The 24,282-nt window shown below is 40.3% G+C and overlaps 1 protein-coding gene across 2 annotated transcripts; it reads right to left on the bottom strand.

The window, feature by feature from the left end:
* Window positions 1–1,270: 1,270 nt before the first annotated feature.
* Window positions 1,271–18,942, bottom strand: casq1b (calsequestrin 1b). 2 transcript variants are annotated; one of them, XM_048970118.1, is made up of 12 exons: window positions 18,552–18,941; window positions 7,834–7,866; window positions 6,166–6,259; window positions 5,609–5,709; window positions 5,130–5,241; window positions 4,958–5,031; window positions 4,623–4,753; window positions 3,461–3,506; window positions 3,195–3,249; window positions 2,854–2,954; window positions 2,480–2,554; window positions 1,271–2,366 (listed from the first exon to the last, which is right to left on the bottom strand). In XM_048970118.1, the coding sequence occupies exons 1-12, from the start codon at window positions 18,786–18,788 to the stop codon at window positions 2,052–2,054; spliced, it is 1,374 nt and encodes a 457-aa protein (XP_048826075.1). In that variant the 5' UTR covers window positions 18,789–18,941; the 3' UTR covers window positions 1,271–2,051. The 2 variants fall into 2 exon arrangements, with proteins under 2 accessions (XP_048826075.1, XP_048826076.1); XM_048970119.1 differs by lacking the exon at window positions 7,834–7,866 and having other exon boundaries at window positions 18,552–18,942.
* Between the last annotated feature and the right edge of the window lie 5,340 nt (window positions 18,943–24,282).

Genomic DNA, 24,282 nt, shown 5'->3' with positions numbered 1-24,282 from the left:
CGCAAGTGATTCCTTCTCTACTATACAGTACTTTCCTTCTGCCTGTGTAAATTTGCAGGAAGTAAACGTGACTATTTTCTTAGTATTGTCCGAGTGCAGTTGTCATAGAACACCACCTAGCCCATAATCTGATGCAGCGGTGGTCACAAAGGTAGGTAGGCTGTGGTTAAAGTAAATAAGCACTGGGCTGTGTATTAGCAGCGATTTGAATGATGCAAAACTCTCTCCAGCCTCACCTGTCCAGTGTTTTCTTCAGCGTATAATTGTTTTGTGGTCCGCTTATAACTGTCAAAAAATCTTCTCCAAATTTCAAATGGAATTGTAGGCTCACTGCAGAAACCCAGAGAGAAACGGCCATCTTCATCGACAAATCGTTGTTGCTGTACTCAAAGAAAAACACACGCACTTCTTAGTTCAGACTGTTCTCTTTACTCTAACCATCCATCCATTTTCCAAACCAATTATCCTACTGGGTCGCGGGGGGTCCGGAGCCTATCCCAGAAGCAATGGGCACGAGGCAGGGAACAACCCAGGATGGGGGGCCAGCCCATCGCAGGGCACACTCACACACCATTCACTCACACATGCACACCTACGGGCAATTTAGCAACTCCAATTAGCCTCAGCATGTTTTTGGACTGTGGGGGGAAACCGGAGTACCCGGAGGAAACCCCACGACGACATGGGGAGAACATGCAAACTCCACACACATGTGACCCAGGCAGAGACTCGAACCTGGGTCCCAGAGGTGTGAGGCGACAGTGCTAACCACTGCACCACCAATGCTGCCCCTTTACTCTAACCAGTTAATACAATTTCTTCCCATGCATTCGTTTATTAAATCTCCATTGCCCCCTAATGGCTGTTAATTGTCACTGCACAACAACACAACACAGGGGTATCTGTTTAAAAAAATCAGCACCAGGATCTCAGGCCCTAATTCACCTATATTCCGAATTCTTATCCTGGACAGGATTCAAGTCTATCAAAGGGCACAAACTGTGGAAGGAAACCAATGTAACATGGGAAAAATATAACATAGTTAATGGAACCAGAATGCAGGACAAATGCTATAAACAATGGAAATGTATAAAGCAAGACTGATATCACCTTTTACCAAACAATGACAATGTAATTGACAACAATCCGAGACTTATATCTCTATGTGTGTTTCACACTGCTAAGGACTAATAAAATGCAGTGGGTGCAGTGGAAGTGGATATAAATCAGAACACGCAGATGCACATGGAGGAATAAGACAAAATACACATTTTTGGTATTTTCCTTTTCTTATTCACAACATTAGAGCTGATGAAAACTCTTTCCATTATATTTATTTCCTAAACTCTCACTTTAAGACATTGCAATGAGGTATACTACATAAAAAAATAGAATATACTTCATCTTAATTTTACTTAACATCAGTATAATCAGTTAATCAACGGCAGTCTTATTTGAGAAGATGGAGTGGACTAATGGTCTCAGGTATTGACAGGTATCAGAGCATGTTTCTCTGATTAAAGGAAACTGTTTCCCTCACACAGCTCATCCAAAAAGAGGATCTTTCACTCTAAAGAAAGATCTCAGGATGTATATTTTGCCATTATAAGTTTCCCTTTTTCGTTTCCCATATTTCCCTGGTAAAACAAGTTTTGGTTTTGTTGACAATTGATGCTCAGTTTTGCTTGGTGGAAAAATGCACATTTTCACCTCCTGGTCCAATCTGGGACACCTGGGCTTCTCTGCTGGGTCTGATTTTTTCAATATTATATCCAATTAACACCAAAAAGAAGTAAAAAAATCAATTTTAAAATAATAAAAATTATTTTTTTAAAAGATAGAGTTCTTAAATTTGGACATAATGTGCAAGGTAACAGATATGAGTACAGGGTGGCATCCTTCAGGGCAAAGGGCGATGTGTTAGAAGGCCAAGCTTTGGTCTCATTTTAAAAGTCAACAAAATGTGATAAAAACCGTAATATGTATTAGGGAATATGGGACAAAATTGATGACTTGTATTTATAATAGCTTTGAAAGCAAAGAATAAGGATTTATTCATCTTCGTCATCACTATCATCATCGTCGTCGTCATCATCATCGTCATCATCGTCGTCGTCGTCATCATCATCATCGTCGTCATCATCATCGTCGTCATCATTATCGTCGTCATCATCATCATCGTCGTCATCATCATCGTCGTCATCATTATCGTCGTCATCATCATCATCGTCGTCATCATTATCTTCATCGTCATCATCAAAATCTGGGTCGATCTTGCCCTCTATAACATCTTGAATCCATTCTTCCAGCTCTTCTGCAGAGGGCATGTCATCATCATCATCCATGGCCATCCACACGCTGTCAGCCTGAGATCAGAAGGGGCATGACAACATCAAAAACCAAACAGGTCTGAATCGGCAGGCTGCTACTGTTATGCAATTTTAATGTTATTGTTTAATCTGTCAGGTGTCTGTCTTACATCTTCAACATCAATGACACCAATCTGAGGGGATGACAGGTCGATGTCAAATGTCTTCTCCCAGTATGGGACAAGCTAGAGATCACAGTGAGAAACAGTTAGAATAATCATGAGGACACACAAACATGAACAGAAAGTTTTACATATGCATACTGCAAGTGTGTATTTCCATAAGAATTCAGCGAAATAATTACAACAAATGAAATCATAAAAAACACTTTTAAATTGGAATAAAATTTGCTGGAACACTAGTGAAAGAATAAATCCTAAAGCTATTACATGTTCTAAATGTTTTTCTTTGATGTTCCACGTAAACATCTCCTTAATCTAAGCCAAAATTTACTGCTACATTTGATTATGCAGGAAGCACTCACCAGAGGGAAATCATCAGGATCAATCCAGATGATGCTGAGATCAGGGTTTTCTGTGTTTTCTCTGGCCACCTCTATTAGAATTTCCAAAAATTCATAACCATCTGGAAGATATTAAGCATAGTGTTTGTCAATTGAATTTCAATTGACTTTCAACACAACACTGTTAATTTAACTTCATTATAATGAGTAGTATTTATTTTGAAAATAAATAAAAATGGAATAAATTATATTATGTGCCACACCTTGCTCATTTCTTAATTTTCATCATAGATCATAGATTTAATTATATTAAGTGAATTCCAGGACAAAATTCACACAAGGATCAATGACAATCATTCTACCTGGATCATCCTCCTCAGCAAATGCAACAATGTGTTGACCATCGATATCATCCTCCTGAATAACAGATAATAAAACAGCTTTGTTACATGTTACTTTTTGGAGCTCTGCATACAATAGCATACAATATAACAATAAAATTAATTTGTGTAGCTGTGTCGTTGTTTTCCCCTTTTGACTGCAATAGATCAGGTCATCAGTGAAATATATAGCATGATGCAATTGGTAATATTCAAATATGGAATATTCATTGATCAATGACTCTTACCCAAGTCTCATACATGCTGTGGGGCTCCAGCTTTCTAAGAGTTGGTCTGAAATTTAGCAAAAAAGGTTAAAAACTGTTCAATAAGAAATCTACAGCAAGAAACATGCAACATCCCGCTTTTCTTGTTCTACTGAGGCTAAAGCTCATTTTTATTAAAATATTTTAAGGCAGACTAACAAATATCTAAATCTCATATGCAATTCCATCTGTTATTGTTTTTTGTGTGTTGTGGCATATGTTATATTACTTTATACAGTAAAAGCAATGTCCTTGATCAAGAAAAATCTACATATACAGCAATATTAGCTAACCAGTGTCTGCATGTATTCTTGACCTACACTATACAGGGACAGCAGCTTGTCCTACATCTCATTCTGAAACGAAGGGCATCCATGTGAAGTTGATCCACTCTTTGTTGCTTGCTATTAAGCGTCGGGGCATGGCTGATGGGATTTGCTGACATTCAGGCTGGGTATCGATGCTGGCTAATCAGGCCCTGTTCTGTAAACTAGTGTGACTTTCGCAATCACTTCACTTGCAGGCTGACCAGGGCTCTCTCAAGGCAGAAATGTGTCAAACTCACTTGTTGGAAAAACGACATCTTATGGTGCCAAGTAGAAAGTCACTAACCTCTTCTGTAAACCACCCATTCTGCTACAAATGCTTGCTGCAGGAGATTGCCTGACTCTTATTTATATTGTACACCTATGTCACTAGTGGGTGGGGCTTAATTAGGAAATTCCTCAAATTCAGTAGTTTCCAAACATTTTTTACATTGAGAGCTAGTTTCACAGAGAATATAATCTGGGCAGCAACTTAATTTTTGCCAACCGAGAGTAAAGGGGGGGTCCCTCAAGATTTATTTTGCGGGCCAGGGGACATGGTAAAGATGACGGTTTGATTTTCCAATCGATTAGGCTTCTATGTACATTGTGCATGTGTTGGCACATAAAACAGTCCAGCAGTGGTCTACAACCTATTATTTTTATTTTGCAAACTGGTGAAATATGGGTGTCTACATTTTTGACCATATAGAATATCTCACTGTGTACTGTCCCTTATCTTTGGTCATAAAGCAACTGCTGCTATCCACTACCATCTACCCACCCCACCCCAACTCACTGCACAATCCAAGACCAAGGGGGGGGGGCTTCAGTCCTACCTATCATGCTCTTCAATGAAATGAACAAGTTCTGCTTCTGTATAGGGCTTCCCAGGGATTTCAACAGGCGTATCCATGAATGGTTCATAGAAGTCAACCTCATTTATCTTCAGGTCCAACTTCTTGGCAATCTAGATCAATGGAAAGGGTAACAACATGTGACTATGGAGCGAGAGCAGAAATATTACATTTATTATAATTAACAAAGCTACTCCTTATGTTGGTCTGTGCATGTTTTGCTCAGAATGTTCCTAAAGAGAGTTATAGAGATGGATCACTGTGTTTTGTTTACAAAATGTATGTCTTTTAAAATGAATTTTGTTGGGATGCCCTACCTTGGCGTCAAAGGTTGCAAAAAACTTAACTAAAGGGTGGAACTCTTCAGCTGCATCATCATACTCAACAAAGTCTGGAGAACGAGGACCAAAGTGTAGTCAGAAACCAGAAACAGACATGCAATTGAATAACATTTGACAATATTTAAGAAGGTTGATTCTGTGTACATACGAGGAGACTTCTCGTTCTTAAAGTACCCCACGAGTTTTATGTCCTCTTCATTTCTGTGGAAAGCTTTCAGTTCTCGCTCATTATAAATTATTTCGACAGGGTCCTCAATGACCTGTTAAAGTAGCAATGACATGATACTGGCATTATATTGCAGAAGGTCATGCAGTGATTTCAGCTGAACATGTCGTAGTTTTGAGCCACTTGTAGCCACTAGAGGTCCTCATTGGCTCCCGGGCTCCAACACAAAAGGCTGCAAGAACTGGCTTAAGCCCTTCACTTTAACCAAAGGAAATTGTTTAAGAATAACTGAATAAATATTAAGGCTCAACAAAATCTGTTAATGGTTAATGTTGGGGTGAAGGTGAACCCTAAGCTTAGTGTGATAAGTTTTAATTTTTGCATATATATATATGTGACTGCAGAACATTTAACTATCAGAATGAACTACTGTTTGCACAGAACTTCCAAGTTTGGCTTACATCATATAGGAACTCAACCAGGGTGTCTGCTGCCAGCTCGCCATCATACTCAATAATCTCGTTGTCATAGAAAATATAGATGCTTTCCACCTCATCCAGACCTATGGTGGATAAAAAGAAAAGCTTGTCAGTGAAATAAGGGTGTAATTTTTATATAATTTTCTATTGATGTATTATTATCTCTAAAGCTGAGCTAAGTTCATCTTAATTCTTTGAACATGCATAACACAATCACATTGAAATGGGGTCACGTTACACTAAACTGTTAATGGAGGTATTAAGAGTATGAAAAGTATTTCATAGGAGATTATTTGTCAAAGTGTCTAAATTGTGGCTTTCGGAAATGAGACCAACTGATGGTCCTTGGATTTGTAGTGGGAGTAAGTGAGACAAAGAAAGGGCAAGAGGACGGACATATGGAACCACAGAGTGCGATGGACGGATGCATTGATCTTAAGATACCAATAAAAGAGGAACATGAAAAATTTTTCAGAAAGACAGGCAAATAAAAGTTGGAGTTGAGGTGCTTCAGACAAAACAATGCTAAAACAAATTACCCAGCTTCTTGGCAACAGCACTGTCTGTCTTCTCATCAACAAGACCAAAGCCAATGTCCTCATCGTCAAGATCGTCCAGGACCTGCGCGGCAAGCTGTGCAGCGCGGAGAGAAATAGATTCAATGAGTCACCGGGAATAGCTGCAGACTTTGGAAGTCATGGCAGGCTGTACCAGACGACCTTGAGATACATTCTCTGATTCTCTGAGTGTCCAGTTTGATGGCTGCAGCTTCACATCCTAGATTTATAACCACAAAGCTCTTCGTGGTTAAAGTTTTTCTTTTAAGTGGCACTGTTTCGGCACTTATATTAAGAGGGAAAAGATTTGCCAGTGGAATAAGGGTAATCTTTATATATTTATCTATTGCTGCAGTATTTATAATTTCTGAATCCTTTGAACAAGGATGACCATTGCACGTAAACAGGGTCATATCACACTACACTGTTCTGGAGGTGTTCTAAACGCAGTACTGTAGGAGTTTATTTGTTACTGCGTCCAAATTTTGGCTTTCAGTAATTTTATCAATTGACGCTCCTTGGATTTGGACGGGTTGAGAACTGACTTAGTGATTTACAGTACATAGGCTTAGTATAGAACCCAGAAACTAACCCTGCATCCTGGGAACCTACTTACAGCGTCTCAGACCAATCAGAAGTTAGCATCAAATGTGAAAGGCCCTAGACCAAAATGACCCCATGATTTCCTGAATACATTGCAGCTCACCTCCATCCTCAGCTTCAATACTTCTCTTTAATGACAGAGCATATAGACCCTCCCATTTACCAGATTTCGGGGAGTACCAGCTGCTGAGAACTAAGCTGTAATAATAGATTTCTTTCATATTTTATTATTTTACATTCAAAAATCCGACGTCTGTCACCCTTGATATTTTCATCAGTGTCACTAAGCTATCCAGTCACCATCAGTCACAAAACAGGTCCCTGCATTTGACCTTGTGTGACTTTGTGGAACCCATATCTGTGAGTGCTGTTTTTTTCTGTGAATAAAATAATAATAATGAGAAACACAAACCCAGATAAAACGAAACCATGAGGACCAAAACCTATAGTCCAAAGTAATTTCTATCAAGCTCCCAGTTTTGTACAAGTGCATCATTCAAGAGCAGCCATGAGTGAAATTCAAAATAAAAAATTAAATGAACTAAAAGTATTGCTGTCCATGTGCAGCCAGGCAAACACCATTTTAATACTAGGATTCCCAGAAAGAGCAGATTTTTGGTTAGTGGCCATACAAGGTCATGCAATTTCTCTTGACTAGGAACATCATTACCCATTATTTTCAGCATAAACATAGCTAAACACCTTGCCGATAGCTGGTACATCAGCATCTCACAGCAGCACAAGATCTTGCCCCATGAACACTGCCTTAATAGACTAAGACTAAGATACAAAGAGTCTGGTTTATTTTTGGGTGCCAATGGGACAAGTTCTATTTTTTATGAGAGCCTGAAGCCACCGAAGCTAAAACATGTGCTCAAAACATATCAGTAACTGTATGAATTGATAACCTAATGGAGTATTATGAGTTTCCATCATTCATGGTTGTACTGCCGCCCCCCAACAGAGAAACATCACATTCGCTGCAATGAAAATGCACAGTCACAGGCAGTGTTTGGTACAGTCAACATGGACAGTGCCTGGACATACCTGGTACGTCAGGGCGGCAGGGCTGGTAAGTAACTGCAGAGAAAAGTCAGGTTTTAGACCACAGGCAATCGACACAGACCAGTAACATTCATCCAGGTGAACCGAAAAAATTATGGAGTTGTTCAAAGTCTAATAACAGGACTGTGTCTCTGTAGCACAGTGGAGCTTATAGAGGCTGCAATTTTATGACCAAAGAATAATTTTAATAGAAGAAAATGTCATTCACTCCTACAGTGATCAATGTGAACTGCCATCAAGTGATCTATAGAGGACTTCCTATAATGATAGTTAATAGACAACAAGAATTAGAGTGAGCAACAAATGGCAAAGATACTTAAGAAAGATAAATTGATTATTTAAAAGTTGGAGTCCATTATTAAATTCAGTTTTAGGCTCATTTGTAATAAATACTGTAGATAGGTGTTAATTGTATTAGGCAGAGTGTGATGTACTTTGCATAAGATGAAATGTCTATGATAAAGTTTATGATTGCAGATAATGTGAGCTGGATCATGTAAAGGTAAACCTTACAATGCGATACTAAGAAAAATTCACAGTCAAATAATAAATACACCAAAGGAAGAGAGAGTCAGCTTAAATCTGGGGGAGAGAAATAAGGAAATGCAAAGAAAGAGAGAGGAACAGAGATATCAGTATCATAACTGAGAATGTCTGGAGGAGTTCGTGGTCTGAAACACTTGTCAATAGCATGTTCATTACAAATGAAGCATTTTATTAGAGCCGTTTGATAAGTTCTGGGGAACAAAGGACATTATGACTCTTCCACAAGGTTGAGGACCAGCAGATATTCCAGCTTTGCTACAAACTGTGCTGTCAAATTCTCATTAAGCACCCTGTCATGTTTCAGCTCAGCCTCTACTGTCTACTGTCAACGCTCAGCATCCCCTGAATAGGTAAAGTAACACTGCAGACGACCCGCGTTTCAGAAACTGGCCTTTATGAGTGAAAATGTCAGCGGACATCCTTGTCCATTTCCATAAAGCCCATACAGCACAAATTATCCTTGCTTTTCTGTAGTCCAGTGGCTCCATGTTCATGCTCCCAATTAGCCTTTTCTTTACTAGGACTAAAATATAATATTTACATACCAGGTTGTTCGGTTTCCTCAAAGACAGAGAAGTGGCGGCGTTGGAGGCACCCGCTGATGTTTTGCAAAATCTTGCCTGGAAGACTGAAGATACCATGCACAGTATAGTTAGAAGTATAATCTTCTTTTTTGTGACTATAAATGACAAGAGATATCTGCTGAACTATTAAACCTAATCTAATATTAAAGCCTTCACCCCGAAACTGGTGAGCATTGTACTTCAAACACGGAAAGTTTGTGCTAGATTGTTGATGATTTGCCTTTCATGGAGGTCAGTTTGCATTATTGCAAGAGTATTTACATATTTTCAGCATTGTTTTTAAAACTACTTTTATTCGTGGTTTTCAAAAGTCTATTTTCTAGTAGGTTCTAGTATATTTTCTATTTTTTTGTTGGTCTTAACAGTTTGAAGTAAGGAACTGAAGAACAGATAATGATTTTGCAATTCCATGGAGTGCCAAAGTTACAGGTCGTCACAATGTGCGGGATGGAGGGCGCAACAGCAGCTATTCGGCAAACAAAAGGAGATTTATTTAACCAAAGAGGAGCAAAGAAACAAAGTGAGGCAGCGTGGGGTCAAAACGAGAATGTTAGTATGGGGAAGGACATGGGCTGACATAAGGAACGATGTTGATGAGAATCGGGGTGGCTGGAAAGGATAGTGTACCCCCACCTCACCCTCCGGGAGACTCAGTCAAACCCTCTTCATGGCTCCATTTGACACTGCTGACAGCACCAGGACTCAGGATGGGGTTGGTGTGGACTTCAGGCTATGGCGGGGGCCCACGGAGCAGGACTTAGGGCAAGGCCCAGAGGATTTTCCGAGTCTACTTAACCTGGCCTGGCCGTGACGGGAGAGTTGGGCATCAGCCAGGTGGTGACCGGGAAGTCGGAAAACAGTCTAGCAGTGACCGGGGAGTTGGCTGTTGGTCTGGCGGCAGCCTGCAGGGGATAAGGTGGGCCACCGGCTAGCTGCAGGGAGCTGGTGGGTGGAGCGGCATGATGCTGTGGAGAGGTGGCAGGCTGAGTGGCTTCACAATGCGGAGAGATGGTGGGTTGAGTGGCTTTGCACAGTGGAGAGGCAGCAAACGGATCGGATTCATGGCAGGCTGAGTTGTCTTGCGCACTGCTATTCTCTGCACATCAGCCAGCAAGTGCTGGACCTTCCCTGCCCCCTGGGGATCCACGTCCAGGGTGAGTCTCTCCGCAGACCAGAAGAGAGCTTCAGCATCGGGGGCCCTCCAGACCATGGGATTGCTCCTCCTGATTGGTATCCTTCACTTGAAGGCAGGGTGACTCCCACGGCAGTGTTTACTCGTTCAGCCCCTGGATCCGAGGCACTCAGGGTATAAAGTTTTATGGATGCAGGGCGGCGTGGAAGATAGAGTGGAGGTGCAGACTGTCGGGTTTTTTGGGGATTCAGGTCATTCTGTCACATGCGGGACAAAAGACTCGATAGCAGTTGTTTGGTAAACAAAAGGGTCTTTAACCAAACGGGAGTAAAGAAAGACAGCAAGATTGCAAGGGGTCAAATTGAGTAGGTTAGTTTGGGGAAGGAAACAGGGAGACAGGAGGAGTGATATTAATGACCGGACTGGGACTGACAAACCAAACAGGTACTTATATACAAAGACTAAAGAGGGGCAACAAGCATGGGTCATCAAGCGTGGGTCATCAAGCGTGGGTCATCAAGCGTGGGTCATCAAGCGTGGGTCATCAAGCGTGGGTCATCAAGCGTGGGTCATCAAGCGTGGGTCATCAAGCGTGGGTCATCAAGCATGGCTGCCTGATTGATCACACTACTAAAATATACTGTTTGTCATAAATGACAACACTTTAGAACATCTGCATTGTATCAAACTAACTGTACGTTAAAATGGAAAGTGTAGACCTTTTAAAACTTTCTTTGCAAAACTATTATCAATACAGTTCAGAATGTTTATGTGAATCTTCAAATAGCTAGTTCATTTGTAGGAAAAAAAAATTGTTTAAGATAATGTTTAAAAAAGGAAAAAGTGGATATCCTGACATTCTAATGTACTGTATAGTGATATAAATCTATGAACATAACAGACTTTCCAAACTTTGTCCCATGGTGGTCTAATTATTTTAATTCAAAATGAATTCAGGTTGTGTCTACATCTTTAGAAGTCTGCCTTGAGGAAAAGGTTGGTTGCTCCCATCAAATATGTTTGTCTCAATCCAAATTTTATTATTCAGACTAAGGGTGATATCTAATCAGGAAAAAGAGAGGAGGCCTTTAAATCCACTAGAGGAGGACTGATAGCCACCTAGATCTTCATGAAGATTTAGTGGCTATAAATGTAGCTTACTTAAATTACCGAGCAGGAGGTATTACTATTACTAATGGAAAATCAAATTAATTAGCTACTTAGGTGACTAGACTCTAATGGGTTGCCTGATCAGCCTTTTTACACAAGCATGAACAGTTGATTGATAATTGCTACAATGCTGACATTTTACAATTACATTTTGCCTAAAGCATGTCTCTTAGTCACACTCAGTTGATGTGCTTATAGGAAGGAAACCATTCTGTTCTCTAAATGGAAACTTTCCTCTATTCATACTGTAGCCAGTGGAATAGTCATCACTTCTCCTGGTGGCTTTGTCCACTGACCACTATGATGAATAATCAGACAATTCATGAGTTATTTTGACATCATACATAATGCTGGCAGTGTTATTTTTCTTTTTACATCAATGTACTTTGTAATTTTTCTGGAGTGTTTTTTGGTTGTGGTAGGAAAACCGAAGGGCAGTCTAGATAAAAAACCCAGTCTCTGTTCATTCTCATTACACATACGGGGGGGTGAGTGGCTCAGTGGGTTAAGTCTGTGCCTGTGACTATAAGGTGGCCGGATTATGCCCCGGCCTCTGCAGAACAGTCACATGTCCATGGGCCCTACAGCAAGCCCCCCCCCCCTCCTCCCCAGGGGCATCGCACGGTGGTTGACCCTATACTATGACCCCCGAGCTATGAAGAGCAACACAGGATAGGCAAAGAGACAAATTCCTATGTCCCTCTACTTGAACTTGTGAAATGGCCAAACAACTAGAGTAGTTACTTCTAAATACAGTCCTCCTCTAATATATAATACATGCACTAATTATATATATATATATATATATATATATATATATATATATATATATATATATATATATATATATATATATATATAAATGAGAAACCACTCTATATTTTTAAACAAATCTGCATTTTTAAATCCTGGTTTAATCCTGGTTCTGCTGGCAGAAGGCTATGCTGAGCAGCAGGTTGCTTCCAAGTTCAAAATGTCTAATGCAGCAGAACACAAGAATAATTTGAAGCAGGAATGACCAGAAACCAGCCAGGCAGGTGGTGGAAGCAACTTTCTGATGCCAGAAATGACATTATCCGACAGTTTCTCATGAATCGTAGGATGACATCAACTGACCTTCAAAAGGAACGGGAAACATTAAGTGCAGGTGTGAAGTGCACTGTTAGGACAGTGTATCAGGCTCCTGGAAGCAAGACTGAAGTCCCATAAAGCAAGGAAGGAGCCCTGTTACTGTATATATACATATGTGTGTGTGTCTCTGTAAGCAATACCATAGGAGAAGGAGTGCGGTTGTACTCCAGAATATCAGGGCTGTGATTCGGCTGTAGGCACGAGGCCGCATGTGATCACAGCCATGATCTATCGGAGTACAACCGCACGGCTTCGGGAACGTTATTGCTTTTATACAGCAGTTCATCAAGTAGCATTTATAAGGTAACAGTAATAAGATACAACATATGCTGTTTATTTATTTAAAAAGTTACGGGCCATAAATTGAGGAATGAGTGTGTGTATGTGTGTATATGAATATATATATATATTCAAGTTGAATATGAACAGGCTGCTTGACTCCCCAGAACGAATACCTATAGCTCCCTGGCAAAGAGATCTTGTCCCTTGCAAGTGGGGTTATAGGAGCTTTTGCCAGGCGGTGACATCACACTGCATGTGACCAGTTTCTTACTGAGTACCATGAATTACTAATAACATTCATCATCACTTCTCATCACTCCTAATCTTCCCATTATTAAAAATTGCTATAAATACATCCCTCTGTGAAACAGAGAGTTAATCATTTATATGCAAAAACTGCAGTTAATAGTAATGAATATGGTGATGAATTGCTGCAATTCCTGTCACGTTATTTTAGATTTTCTGGAAATGTTCTTGTCTAGGGGGGGTTTCAGGGAACTTAGATCCACAGTACAACAGCAATCCCTTTAGTACACTTGAGGTTTTCTGCCCACCCAACAATCATGTGGAGTACTTGATGTTTGCATACATTTTGCATAATTAAGACATTCTAATAAAAAAACACCAAACAAATATTTCTGCAGTATTTCTCATTATTTCTGATGTTTTGTGAATGTTTGTGAGTATTCAAGTAAGGTATATCTATATTTTCTCTGGGCAAAGATTTACTGCAGGTAAATTCCTTTGTACTAACATAATCGTCTTCATTGGAGATACTACGAATCCTGAATTTGGGTTCAGCTAGATCTTCTACCATACATTCTAATATTATGCCAACATTCTGCCATAATATTAACCAAACTTAATGTCACAAAGCCTACTTAATGGGCTTGCACTTTGTAATCCACACAGAAAAAGGTCAGCAACTAATATTCAGAATGTAAGTTACAACAACAAAAAAAAATGGTATGGCAGTATTTCAAGGTAAAAAAACAGATGTGATTTTGTTATCAAACATCTCAATTCCTGATCTGAAAATCAACTTCATTGGCGGAAGACGCACTGTCATTGTTTCCCATTGTTTGCTAAAACAGCACAGATTTACCTCTGTGCCAAGTGAGAGGCTGTTTAGTACCACTGCAGAATTCACTCTGACATTCGCAACCAAGACCCGTCTTGCACCACTAAATGCGTAATGGATTATTTTCCTTAAAGGAAATGCTCATTTCAGATTAGATTACAATAGATTGGCTTTATTGTTCCCCAAAGGGCAATGTGGTTTGCAGGCAGCAGTAAACATCCTATTTTTAAGTACATTTTGAAGTTTTCTGTGCATACATCTGTATAACTAATTAACCTTGGCTATTCTAGCCTATAATTCAGACTAAAATTTAAAACCTTTGAAATGTTCATTTTCTATAGGCTTATAGCCTACAAAGGTCCGACATGAGGCCTAGGACAAGAAGGAATTTGTAATTTCATGGAATAACTATAGAATTTTTAACCTATAATGTTTTATGTTATGATTTTACTTGTTCTGTACTGTGTTCTGTTAATATTTGCTCATTTTGAATGCTGCACAACTGTCAATTGTTTCATATTTGTTGGCCAGTTTCCATTAGTAACGGAGTTTGAATGAACACGTTATAAGCTACAGGTATGTTGGCTTTTTCATATTAGGCCTGTGTGCTAACAAAATGGATCATCAAAAAAAAATTATGATCATAATCCATACTACATCATATTAATAGGATTCAGATTTGGCTGAAACTTGAAGGTTGGATTTGCTATCTCGTATACCCCCATAATGTAGAATTCAATGCATCCCTAATCTTTATGGAATGGCATTTGGTAATTGTCATAATTACAGTTCAAACTCAGAAAAAGAATCTGAAGAATTTCTTCTTAAATATAAAATATAAAAGATGATACAGAAAGACCAGCATTGATTCCAGGTTAATTCATTTAATCACATCATTTTATATAATCCTCATTTAATTATACAATTTTACACATTCTTTTTTTCTGTGAGATTTATTTCTGGGCTATTTTCAGTTATACTTCAAATCTATATTTGGAAAAATTATTCACATGAGCAAACCATTAACAATTTAGGAACCCAGAAAGATAAGCTGTCACTGCAATTATCCTCTACCTCCACCAGGTGGCTCAATGTCAAACTTCGACAGGGATGTAGTTTTCAATTGTTTCATTAATTCAATCAGTTCAGCTTCCTTTTCCAGTTTTTCTGTAAGAAACCACGGGGGCTTCACCCCCTGCTCGGTTCCATGACATCAGAACTACAGAATACCTTTGACATTGCCTAGGGCTGTACCTAGTCACTTTAACAACGCCCTATGACTTACACTGTTTTTATGGCATTGCCAGAATATTGGTTAGTCCATGTATCTGAGTAAAATTAAAGAATTATTCTAACATATCTGCATAGACAGAAGGGTGAGACCTGATTAAAAAAAATTTAATTGTAGTAGTAGTTTCATGAAGAAGAGACTGTATGCCTGGTGGACTGGGTGACAGCAGATATAGTTAAATTTAGATACTAGGCTTCTGCTGTCACCGACTATTTTGGCAGCGTGTTTGGGATTCGCTGACAGGTACAGTACTGTTCAGGCTTCCTGCTCAGCCAAGAAGGCAGAATCAGAGGCCATCTTGTGAGTTGAACCATGCCGTGTTTACTTACAGCTCATTTGCCTGCCTAGCATTCACAAATAGATTCCCCGGGCGTGCCTAAAGGCCTGTCTTACGTATGGGAAACCATGAAGAGGTTCACATATGGACAAATTGTGCTACGTACATATAAGGACCTGTGAGAATAAGCAGCATGGTCTTATGCACTAGAGGATGTGAAGAAAAATGAATTGATCAACCCCAACATTAATATCACTGACAGGTGAAGTGAATAACGTTGATTATCTCATAACAATAGCACCTGTCAAGGGTGCCATTACTGTATATATTAGGCAAATAAAAACAGTCAGGTTTTGTAGTTGGAACCAGAAAAACTGGGCAAGTGTGAGGATCTGAGTGAATCTGACAAGGACAATGTTTTGATGGTTAGATGGCTGGGTCACAGCAGCTCCAAAACGATTGGCTCAATAAGTTGAGCTTGTGGCTACCTGTTAACCCCTCTGTTGTGTGTTTCCTGCCTCCTCTATTTTTGTATTTTGTTCCCTAGAGTTTCATTGGTATCAGTTTTCCTAGTTCCTGTGATTTTGTGGTTTGTTTTCTGTTTTGGTTTCTTGCTTTGTGCCTTCGTTGTGTTTTACCTGTCTTTATTTCCCCAGTATTATATTTTGTTTCTGTCAGTTTTAGTTTAACTGTAATCTCCCGGTTTCCTTGAGTTAATAATTAGTTTCACCTGTTGCCTGTTTTCAGCATTAGTCCTTGTGCATCCTTGATTAGTTAATTGTTTCATGTGTCGCTCCTGCTGTGTCGTTACCTGGTTTAGTTTCTGTATTTAAGTCCCTGCCTTAGGTTGGATCCACAGTGGTTTATTGTATGAATGTCTGTATGCCACTGATGTTGTATGTTAGTGTTATTTGTACATTGCCTGCCTGCCTGCTCCTTGTTGCCCTAATCCATTTGTAGTTAGTCATTGCTATCCCCTTTGTTTTATAGTATTCCCCGTGTTTTCAGTTTTGTGAATAAACCCCCGTGTTGCCTGAGCTGCCAGTGGTTCGTCCACCTTTTTCTCAGCCTGGACCATAACATGTCATTGTGCCAGAACCGCCCGGTTCATGACAATTTTATAGACTTATTCAGTGTGTCAGTGTTATGAATACAGTAACTGGGATTCACTATGTATATCCCTCTGCATGAAAGCTTACAGGGATGCAAAGAGAGGACTTACAGTACATCACTTTCACTTGATGTGAGGGAAGGAGATGTTGCCTATGGGATACTGGAGCTCAAAAAAATCCAATCCCAGTGGGACAGACAGGCAGTCAGAAATTAAACAAGTGCCTGAACTCATCCTGCTTGGCTCAAATCCATGGTTTGGACTCTTGGAACGCTACAACATATTGGCCCCAAGTGTAAAGGTTAGAAACTGAAGAAGGAATTTTCAGACATGCACTTTGCTTTTCCAAAAAGATATAGAGAGATAAAGGACACTATCAAAGGTTTTATGTATTTATGTATTTGCTGCATGTGAGATTTCAAACCCTTAACCATAACTATTACTTCCATATTGTTAAGGGTTGTCTCATGTCGCTTCATGTTTAGGAGATCTTTGAGGTTGCTGTCCAATGCAAAAGTGGCTTGTGAGCCAATACAGTCTAGATCACGGCTGTTAAACTCCATTCCTGGAGGGGGGCAGAGCCCTATGTAGCTTTAGCTCTTTCCCTGTTCTACCACAAATGATTCAGCTCAAGAGCTGTGTGATAATTAACAAGTTGAATCAGGTGTGTTAAATGAGGGGAAACCCAAAAAATGTGCAGGGCTCTGGTCCTCCAGGACTGGAGTCAGTCATATTTAACCTGCTCAATATCTCACATAGTCTTTGCTATGCTAACCTGCAGTGGATTAGGACTGTGGCTGTAGGTTAATTGCTGTTATATGATTTAACAGGACTTAAGGCAGCCCCAACACGGGTATTTCCCATTTAAAGCACTTATAGGCAGTTCATCTCAAACAAGTTATGTGGAATCTGCCAACTAATGGCAAGCTACCAAGCAAACTAGATTCCCTTCACTGATTGTTCATCCAGACTTTTTTTTCATCCTGACCAACATGCACCAACAACTATTCAACTTCCTGAACACTGTAACTTTCTGTCAACTCTGATAGGGTTATGTTGTAGATCATAGAGAGAGGGGAGGGCACCTTCACTTGGGTGTTCCAGGTTGCAAGGGCAGAAATCTGCCAATGGATTACATGATAACGATAAGGGCTGAGCTTCCCGTATATCACTCATCTGGCTGCACATTCGGCAGCAAGGAGTCTCCCCATGCTGTCATCTTTGCAGCTGCTGCCCTCCTTTTGTACTTGCAATTTTACCTTTAACTGAAGTGATGCTTGCACATGATGTAGATACTCACCCACACTGCCTTACGGATGTGCACACACCTTTATACTCCTCATAAGAATGTTTTTGTTTAAACACCCATTTTGTTCCATTCATCGCTCTGGACTCTGTTCACTCTTCTGCAACCCAATCTCCTCAGACTCATGTTACTAGGGATCTACTTTTGCTCCCCAGTAACAGGCTTCACTTTTTTGCAGTACTTGCAGTACTTTTATTCCAGGCATTATTTTGGTGCACAGCAAACCAGAGCTACTTTAGCTGCTGTATCACTTCACAAATTGTCTTTTACTGAACACACATTGAAATTCTAACATTTTTACCTCTTATCATGATTAGGTACCTCTGAATTATCTACTTATAATGCATCAGACTTATGCTCCTGATGTAGTGTTACCACATAATCTATGTCAGAAAAGACACTTTGAGCTAGGACAGGATTTGTGAACTACCATTTCCAGTTAAAGTAACATGGGTTTCACTTAAGCACCAAGATTTTGCTGTGTACTGATTGGTCAGTCTCCTATAATCACGCAGGTGTCACTAATGTTAATGAGAAACAGCTGGGTGAGTCTTTCAAGGAAACAAGAAGAACTGAACAGGACCATCTCAGTTTTAAAGTAGTTTGTAAAACCTGACGTAGCTCAAAGCGTCCTCCCTGTCATGCATTAGGTGGTAACCCTATCCTGATGCTAGTTAACTTATACACTATGCCGACCTCATTGGCCCTGGTAGTAGTTACCACCATGCTGATCTTCCTCAGTCGAGTTTGCTTTTTCCTCTAACCCTATGCCTTCAAGCTTTTACTAACCTCCAGTGCAAGCTCCTCCATCTCAAACTCTTTTTGTGCTGCCTTGCTTTTTCCAACATGCTGATGGTAGTAGATGACCATGACGTCATATTTCTTCATCACAGATTTGAAGTTCTTAGCATTGAGGTCATGGACACGATCCCGGCCATCATATTCAGGGATTTCCAGACCGATTTCTCCCCAGGAAAATATTCCTAAAGAAAGGAGGACCCCCAAAAATACCCAGCACCATTTCATGGTTCTTTACTGAAAAAACACACAAAAACTATGCTGTTCTTATAAAAAAAAAAAAAACAGAAGAAAGAGATGTAGTTTGGGTCCCTGCTGCCCCAACAAGAGCAGGTCCAACTCCTGGTCCCTCTTTAAAAAAAAGCACAAGCCTAGATGAGCAAACAGCTGAGGGGGCTGGGACAGAAGGGGTAGGGTTAGCAGTGAATGTGAAAGTGCATGGGTATGATGGCATGTGAAATTAAGCTGGGGGGGTGACCAAAAAGTAGGAGCAACCACAGAAGGTTGGTAAAAAAAAGACCTGGACAGGGTCTATCTTTAACAACTGGCACCTGTTTGAAGAAGAATACTTCGGCCACTAAGTGAGAAGGACACTGAGCGAAGGATATGTTCTTCATATGATTACAGGGAAGGAGAGAAGGTTGGGGGGTGAGAGAGGGACAAATCCATGATGCCTTTTCAGTATTAGGCTTTGAAGGGCATTCACATGCAAGCTAAAAATAGTAACGCGAACGTAGGGACAGTGGGAATGGAGTGGCAGTCCCGAGACGGACGGCACTAGGGTGTTGGGGTGCTGCTCGTGTGCTACACAGAATATGATACAGCTGATGAAGTTTGTAATGATGATGACAACAAGTACACTTCTTGCAGTGGTAAACAAAGGAATTATTTCTATTGTTCATCTCTGCTCTAAGGTCAGGGTGTCAGTCACTCTGCCTCTCTGCGGCTCCGATTTCTGTGTGGGGACTTATATACATATATATGCACGAGTTATACATATAGCTGTGTGTATCTTTATGAGTGAGCCCGGTGGAAACTGAGATGGCAGCTGGGGAATACCACAGGAGGAGGGGTAGGGAAAATGAAATGCGTGTCATCTTGGGTTTGACAGACTTGCATCTCCATGGGAATAGCAGATGCCCAGAGTCAGTGCCAGTAGCTGGGAAAAGGGCCGGGCTGGTGTCTGACTGAATATATTTTGTCTTGACGCACAAGATAAATCTGCAGAACATGAGAGACCCACAATTAATTGAACAGGTATCATCGCACAATACCGTGTGACTGCAGAGAACATCTTTACCTGCGCATGCATTAAAATAAGTATGCACAAATATATATAAAAAAATCAAAGCTTGTTCTGCGTCATATTTTTATATACAAAACTGATGTTATTGAGCCCACTGAAATCTTAACATACGGCTCTTATTTTTCTGACATAATCTAGATAGGTAGAGGCCCACTTATGAAAACGAACATAGCTCACAGCCCATAAACACAGTTTTTCTAAAAATGAACTCCAGTGGGAACTGAAGTCATTCTACTGCAACAGTGCTTTCTTGCAGTCGCAAACCTGACAGCGTGATTCCACAAGAGCAGTTTTCTGTGGGAGTTTCGTTTGTTGACGTTAATAAGGCAGAAAAACACACATGTGCTGCACCGCTGGGACACACATTCAAGAAGGCAAGATGGAACTCAAAGCACTTGAAAGAAGGCTTTGATTTAAAGTGACACACAACACACATGATCATATTTACATATATGTATGGAACTGCAGAGACTGAAGCTTGTTGGGGCGTCAGTTTACACAGTTAAATGGGAGAGGTGAGCTATTAATAATTTTTAGAAACATGAGTCTGGCCCAGCCCATCATCCCCATGACAAGCTCTCTAATTTTCTGGATCACATGACTAACACCTATTTAGTAACCGGAGAGCTGAGAGAGGACAGTATTTGGAAGTGCAGTTGCATGTTGAGCTCTTTAAAAGAAATGCTCAAGGACTTTCTTTTAATGGATAGTGTACGTCTGCATATATGGGAGTGTTTGGAAAGTTGTGACTTCTAAGTAAACACATCTCTGTATTCCTGCACTTTAAAATAGACACACAAATACATATTAAAGAGTAAACATATACTGTAGTGCACTGTATGTACTGTACTGTATTACATAGATATACACATGCCTAGAAACATATTTGAACGTTTGTAGCGTATCATGTGTGCCGTAGCATCACCATGCATTCATTTCGCGGATGGTCTTGCGTGCGGAACCTTGTGTTCATATTACATTTGGCCGTAGACCCAGATGGTCCTGGTCAGTGCATGCAGCAGTGATATTACAGCAGACCAGGAGAGGGCAGATGCATTGCAACAAACGCAAATTCAGCAGTATAGTGAAACGGGTAAACTGTGTAGGCTAGGTATTAGGGTAATATAGCATAATCCGGCATTTTCAAATCCGAAATTCTTACGATAAAATTAGCTGGTACCTACCCCAACAAATTTTATCGCCAAATGCTGGAATAGTGTTGCTTTTGAAAATAACATATACCCCAGTAGAACGTCTGGAAAGTATAAATTATCTGGACGATAAAAATTAGATATGTGCATACCTCCACATCTCTTACAGCAGTTCTTCTGCTTCTACTCTTCCTTGGTTGACCTCTGCTCCGTGAAAGTCTGTGCTGCCACCTACTGGAAACAATTTCCTAGTCAATTTCCATGCACCTGCACAGTCGATGCACAGCGATGCATAATATCTCTGCCGGGCAATAAAACGTCTGAGCTGCACATGCACCGTCCGTAGCCACCTGGCGCAAACCCTTGATAAGGAAATTTGCATCTCTCATCCTATGTGCAGCCCGAAAACACGCATGGAAAAGTGAAATTTGAATTGACCTTAATACTACCTTTACGTTTGATCTTTTGTGGAAAGATATAAACTAATTTAGCAAATGTTGCAAAATAAATTGAAATGATGCAAATGAAATAATACAATGCAAGTGTTTAATATTATATGTCGCAGATCTCCAGGGCAGTTGCCTCTGCTTAATGTTTTATATTACCCAGTGCTTGAGCCTATTTCACCCTACTTTCTACTGCACAATATCCACTGCCCTTGCAGAACAACAGCACTGCTCACCGGGCAGGAAGTTGCTGTGGCTGTTCCTGCTTGCCTGACTGGCCTTCTCACTGCCGTGATCCGGCTACACAGACTGTTCCTCATATCATTTCTGCTGATTAAACTTCAGGGTCTAGGCAGAAATGTGCTTCTTACGGAACCATAATACAGGCAGTGGTAAGAAAAGAAACTGAAAAATTGTACTCTTTGGGAAAGCGTCTGAATAGTATCGACGGGCTCTTGCTGCCTAATTTGAATGCTGTTTACATTAACACAATCTCTGGCCCCCCATGCGGAGATGTAAATAAATGCAGGCACCAGCTGGGAGCCTCCAGCAATGCCCCTTTTCAAACTGATCTCCATTCAAAGCAGATTTTGTGAGAAATAATGTTTTGCCTGTTTTTCTCACTGTTGCTTTATACGATGGGCTACTTTGTAGCAACCCCCTAACCACCCCCCCCCCCCCAAAAGAAAGGAGAAAGACTCACATTAAACAGGGCCTTAAAAAGAAGGCTTCTGTTGAACAGTAAAGACAGTGTGTCTGTATATGTGTGTGTGTGTTTGTGTGTCTGTGCAACTGAAAGAGAGACAGAGATCTTTTTTAGTTTGTTTCGTTGACAGCGAAGGACCTAATCTGGAACAATAACCATCTACAATTGACCATGTCTTTTACAGTCACAATATGTACTTTGACTTCCTGCTTCATCAGTGGTACCCAGTGATATATTACAGGGAATTTGGAGATTTCCATCCATCTAACTGCATGTCAGTGGATGGCAGTGGGACACGGAAGTACCTAAAGGACACATACTTGACACAGCAGGAAATGCGAACTCCACACACACAGAATGGGGGTATTATTTGAACTGGCAGTCCTGGAGTTCCGAGGTAACAGTGCTTTCCATTTAGCTACCCTGAAAAAAAAATGATCACCAAAAAATAGCAAATCCATTGCACTTTACTGCTCTCATTTGTCAAAGTGTGATTTAAGGTATTTAAAACTGAAAAACTCTTTGCCTTTATGCGTCTGTTTCACATTCATGAATGTAAGTCTTAAATTCAGCATCAAATTTTTGATCTTATTGCAATCGACTTTACCTTAATTTTTCATAATTAATCGGGAAAAACTTTCCACTTTAGGTTTTGCACAACCTAAAAACAAACCATATAACCTTAAAACAGAATATCAATCCGCCTTCAACCCCCACTCCCTCCACACAGAATGCCCCTGTGTCTGAGGAGGGTGCCTGGGCCTCAGCCCAGTTGTTTTGTAGGAGCTTTGTGTACCCTAAACTTGTTTGTCGCTTCCTTACACAAGTGCCAGTGTGACGAGAAAAGCCGAAACTCCCCTGTTAGAGCAGCGAGATGCTTCTGAGGCAAACACACTGAGGGCCAGAACACTGGGCTCTTGTTTTAGACCCTTCCTCCCATTTTGTCCTCTCAAGTTTGCTTCTCTGTACCGTGCCTGTCTGCAACCGATAAACAGTATAGGAAGCCATTCAGAGACAGACACACAACTTCTACATTTATACACACACAGGAGTTCTCGCTCTCACATGCACAAACATACACACACACAGACACTACAAGGCTATGACCAAAACTATCAAGCCTTAAAACAACACAATGTCCTCCAGCTGGCCTTAATGACCTTGTTATTTGGCTTCTGCAATGACTTACATTTCGGCCCAGTGGTTCAGTGAGCAGCACTTCTGCCGTACACCTTCAGGGTCGTCCCTCGTCTGTAGAGTCTGCATCTTCTCCTCAAGTTGTGCAGCAATCCTGCAGGTACTCTGGCTTCCTTCTGCTGTCCTGACAGAACTGATTTACAGTGTAACTTTCCTAAATAGACAAAAAAGGCTTCTGTTTTCAGATCTATCTATCTATCTATCTATCTATCTATCTATCTATCTATCTATCTATCTATCTATCTATCTATCTATCTATCTATCTATCTATCTATCTAAAGTATGTGACACACACACACACACACACACACACAAATATCCCCACAATGTGATAAAAACCTGTAATTTTTTTCAGTCCCCACAAGGGGAAACTCAATTTTCTAAAAATATGTGACTGCAATCAAAACACTAAAAATGTCAAAAGTCTTGAATTCTGTTTGGTCACTTATGGTTAAGGTTAAGACAGGGTAGGTTAAGGTTGTCGTTTTTGGATTAATATTTTTCTCATAGAAATGAATGGATGGTCCCCTTAAAGATACGAATACAACCATCTGCATGTGTGTGTGTGTGTGTTAGTATGTGTATTAACCCCTTGCATCTTTTTTATGTCAAATGCATATAAATTAGCATCACAATCATGCTCAGTAATCCCTAAACAATCACTAAGGTTCCAAGTCATCTAATACAAACACACGTACATAGGAAGTTAGACGAATTCAGCGTTACAGAGCCACACCTTCAACAGCCAGACACAGTCATAGAAATCCACAAGCTCACTGAAGCTTAAAGTTACAGTAGGAAAGATCTGATCGCCTGTGATTGAACACTTAAAAATATGTCCCTTAACAGTAAATTCACTCTGATTTTGGTGTTGCTGATGTAGCTGCATTCTTAAGGAGATTTTTATACTGGATCC

Source organism: Brienomyrus brachyistius, chromosome 12 (assembly GCF_023856365.1).
Source record: "Brienomyrus brachyistius isolate T26 chromosome 12, BBRACH_0.4, whole genome shotgun sequence".
Classification (NCBI taxonomy): Eukaryota; Metazoa; Chordata; class Actinopteri; order Osteoglossiformes; family Mormyridae; genus Brienomyrus; species Brienomyrus brachyistius.
Note: the sequence above shows the minus strand (reverse complement) of the source record. Positions and strands in the feature narration are given on the sequence as shown.

Coding starts and splice junctions, on each gene's coding strand:
- casq1b (XM_048970118.1), bottom strand. CDS start 18,788: ATGAAATGGTGCTGGGTATTTTTGGGGGTCCTCCTTTCTTTAGGAATA. Junction 5,710..6,165: donor TGCTGTTGCCAAGAAGCTGG/GTAATTTGTTTT, acceptor TATCCACCATAG/GTCTGGATGAGGTGGAAAGC. Junction 2,367..2,479: donor GTGTCATTGATGTTGAAGAT/GTAAGACAGACA, acceptor TTCTGATCTCAG/GCTGACAGCGTGTGGATGGC.